General features: G+C 45.3%; 1 protein-coding gene across 1 annotated transcript in view; it reads right to left on the reverse strand.

Moving 5' to 3' along the window:
* Nucleotides 1-3,386, reverse strand: part of SPATA5L1 (spermatogenesis associated 5 like 1) — a 14,124-nt gene extending 10,738 nt beyond the window's left edge. Inside the window, exons 1-2 of the mRNA XM_006030417.3 lie at nucleotides 2,603-3,386; nucleotides 982-1,170 (exon numbers count right to left, since the gene is read on the reverse strand). Coding sequence (XP_006030479.1) covers nucleotides 982-1,170; nucleotides 2,603-3,289 — 876 coding nt within the window. The 5' untranslated portion in view covers nucleotides 3,290-3,386. The remainder of the gene's footprint in view (nucleotides 1-981; nucleotides 1,171-2,602) is intronic.
* Nucleotides 3,387-3,392: the final 6 nt, after the last annotated feature.

Genomic DNA, 3,392 nt, shown 5'->3' on the forward strand with positions numbered 1-3,392 from the left:
CAGGGAAAGCAGCACTTCCCATTGTTGTTACAGTGTTCTGGATGCAAGTCTCAGGGAAGCATATCTTGACTTCTCTTCTGTCACTACGTTCCAACTTCATGGACAAGGAGGCAATGCAAACCTGCTTTCTCCTAGCAGTCAGGACAGATAAGAAAGTTTATGCTTCCCTGAGATCCAACTCTAAAACATCCCAAAAATCATATTATTGGACCATGGGCAATTGTAGCTGCATGGTTCTGGCCTGTACATGCATATTACGTCCAGCCACACAATATAAACCATGGCGCACAGCTACACAGTCTTATTAAAAGCAAAATATTATGTAACTTGTTTGTTATAAAGAGATTTTTGGTGGAAAAGCTTACTAGCATTTATTTTTTGTCGACCAAAAACTTAATCTCTGCTTTGCACAGTGTTAATTAAATTATGGATAGAATAAAGACATTTCACAACACCTTTTCACTCAAGAAGGACATACCAGTCTCTTACTGAACGTCTTACTAAAAGACTGTGGCAAAGCTGTATATTCACATCTGTAAGATATTTTCCAGTTTATTTTGAAGAGAGATGCACCAATACATTGGTCTGATATCGGATGGCCTGGGAGTATGGCTCCTACGGTGGCACCTGCCACTGCTCCCGCCACTCGTCTGGTAGGACGATGGGGGAGGGATGGGACACACATGGACAGACATGTGCCTACCCCAGCCCCACTCCTCCCTCACCGTGGGGGGCATTTATCTGCCCCCCCCGACTTACCAGTTGCATGCAGGTGTATTGGAAATAGGATCGTATCGGCTGATATGCCTCCTTAAAAATCAGCCATCGGCATTGCCCCAAAATCTATCAGTGCACCCCTAATTTTGAATATTCTCATCCCTGAGATATTAGGTTTCCTGAGCATTTAGACTAGAGGGCATTAGTGGGGGGAAGTCCCAAATGTGAGTTTTTTCTGATTCAGAAAGTATCTTGAGTCCATACCATCTGAGAGCAGCGGAAGACAGCCTGCATGGCAGCCTCTCTGCAGAGTGCTGTAAGGTCAGCTCCAACATATCCAGTCGTTATTTCTGCCAGGTTAAGCAAATCAACATCAGTAGAGACAGGCATGTTAGAAGTAATCAACTGTAGGATAGACCTTCTCTGCTTAAGTGTTGGCGTCCCAATGATAACCTAAAACAAATACAGTAAACAAATATTCCCAGGAGTTCCTATATTTTTCTTTCTCGATCTTTAGACAAGTCACTACCCTGTGTCTCTCACACTCCGGCAGTGTAAATTGTGGGGAATGTTTACTGTTTCACATGGACTAATTAATAGCTTATCCAGTACTTTGAATATCAAAAGCATTATACAAGTGATAAATTTAAATACAGACAATTTATAATTATTTTCCAGGTGAGTACTATTTCAGTTAATAGCTCATTTATAAAACAAAGCCATCCACCATCTAAAAAGCCACACTTTGAAGATCATCTAAAAATTAAAATAAGTAGCAAAATAATAATTTCTACACAACTGAAAAACACAAGCTGGTGATTACACTGTAAAAAACAACAGCGCACAATGCAGGATTCAAGTCAGAGAAAAGAAAAAAAAAAGTAATCAAGAAAAAATGAATACTTCACCTCCTATGAAACTGGGCTAACTACATTTTTAATAAGTAGAATAAACTAAAGTTGTAGTACTCAGCCTCTGGCCCGTGAGGCTGTGTCATCCAGCTCACAGGGCTCCCCATGGGTCCAGGAATTTGGTGGCATGAGAGCAGTGGCAGCATTAGTCGCCATAGTTTCCAGAGCTGAATGACATAGACCTCTGTGATGGATCATGAGGGTGTGCAGGGTCTCACTGCCTGCAGGATTTAGTCTACAGACTGGGACTGTACCATTCACTGAAGGTTGAGTGTCACCGAACTAAAAGTAGATGCTCCCCAGAAATAATCCATAGCATTAACAGCTTTGTAGGTACAGAAGACAGAGACAGGTACATAAATTATAGGAAACTTGTTAAAATAAGACCAATCAAAATCTGTTTAAGTTTTAGGGTCCACCATCTTGCAATATACCTATGTACTAAATCCTTCACAGGATTAAAGAGCTATTGAGTTCATGGAGAGACAATAAAGCAAACAAAACTGCATCACAACAATGCAATTAGGTAGTTGAAGGATAGGCCCTTATTTTCAGTCACAGATTGGTAACGGTGAGAGTTCCTAAATTCCTAGTAAAGACAACATGCTATATTTTATAAAAATAATAAGACTGTAATATAAGTTTGTATTGCAGCCCTCTGCTGTAACCCCTCTCCCCCTACAAAATTCTTAAAACTAAGTATAGGAAAGGAAACTGGTCCAAATCTTTATCAAAAGCAGAAAAAGGCCTCTTCTCCTCCTATCTTTGGCAGGATACCTTTCAATGGGTCAGGACTTTCCCTTTCCCAAGGAGTAGCTGTTGTCTACCATACTCAAATCACAATCCTCTGTGGGGAGAACAGGTCACCAAGTCCAGTCTCCCAATGGAGATCTACAGAACACTATGACTAGAGACAGAGATAACACGGCACATCATGCAAGTGCCCAGAAGTGAAGAAAACGTGTTTTACTTGCCTCTCGGTCAAATCTGCCAGGTCTCCTCAGTGCTGGATCTACAGCATCAGGCCTATTTGTTGCTGCCATAATGACCATCTTATTTTCCCCACCTATGCCATCCATAAGCGTTAGCAACTGAGCGACAACACGATTTTCAGGAGCACTGTTCGCACTTCCTCGTCTTGGGCACAAAGAGTCAATCTCGTCGATGAAGAGAAGGGTCGGCCCTTCACGTGACATCTGTCTGCCTTGTTCAAAAACTGCTCGCAAATTCTCTTCGCTTTCTCCGGGCCTGGAGCCGCAAACAGCCGGGCCACTGATGCAGAGCAGACAGGCGCCCACTTCCCTGGCAAGGGCCTTCACCAGAAGAGTCTTGCCCACCCCGGGAGGGCCCACCAGCAGCACGCCAGGGGGGGCCGAAAAGCCCAGCTTCTGGAAGGTCTGGGGGAAACGCAAAGGCCAATCCACGATTTCTTTCAGTGACCTGCTCACGTCGTCCAGCCCTGCCACGCAAACCTTTTGGGCGGCCTGTGAGGAAAGCCGATGCCGCTCTAGGGTGACTACTTCTTTCACGTGGATGCTCGTCTTGGCGGTGACGAGGCCGGCTTCCTCTGCGGGGGGATCTAGAGCGAGGACCTCCACGCAAACCACCGGGCAGACGGGGCTCGGGGCAGCGTCCACCACGTACCCCGCAGCCACATACATGTTCCTCAGCAGCTCCCGGGCCACCTCCTGCAGCACCGCGGCCCTCTTCAGCGCCAGGCTCTTCAGCACCACTTTTACCGAGGCTCTTCGCAGGCGCTGCCCC

This window comes from Alligator sinensis, unplaced genomic scaffold (assembly GCF_000455745.1).
Source record: "Alligator sinensis unplaced genomic scaffold, ASM45574v1 scaffold476_1, whole genome shotgun sequence".
Lineage (NCBI taxonomy): Eukaryota > Metazoa > Chordata > Crocodylia > Alligatoridae > Alligator > Alligator sinensis.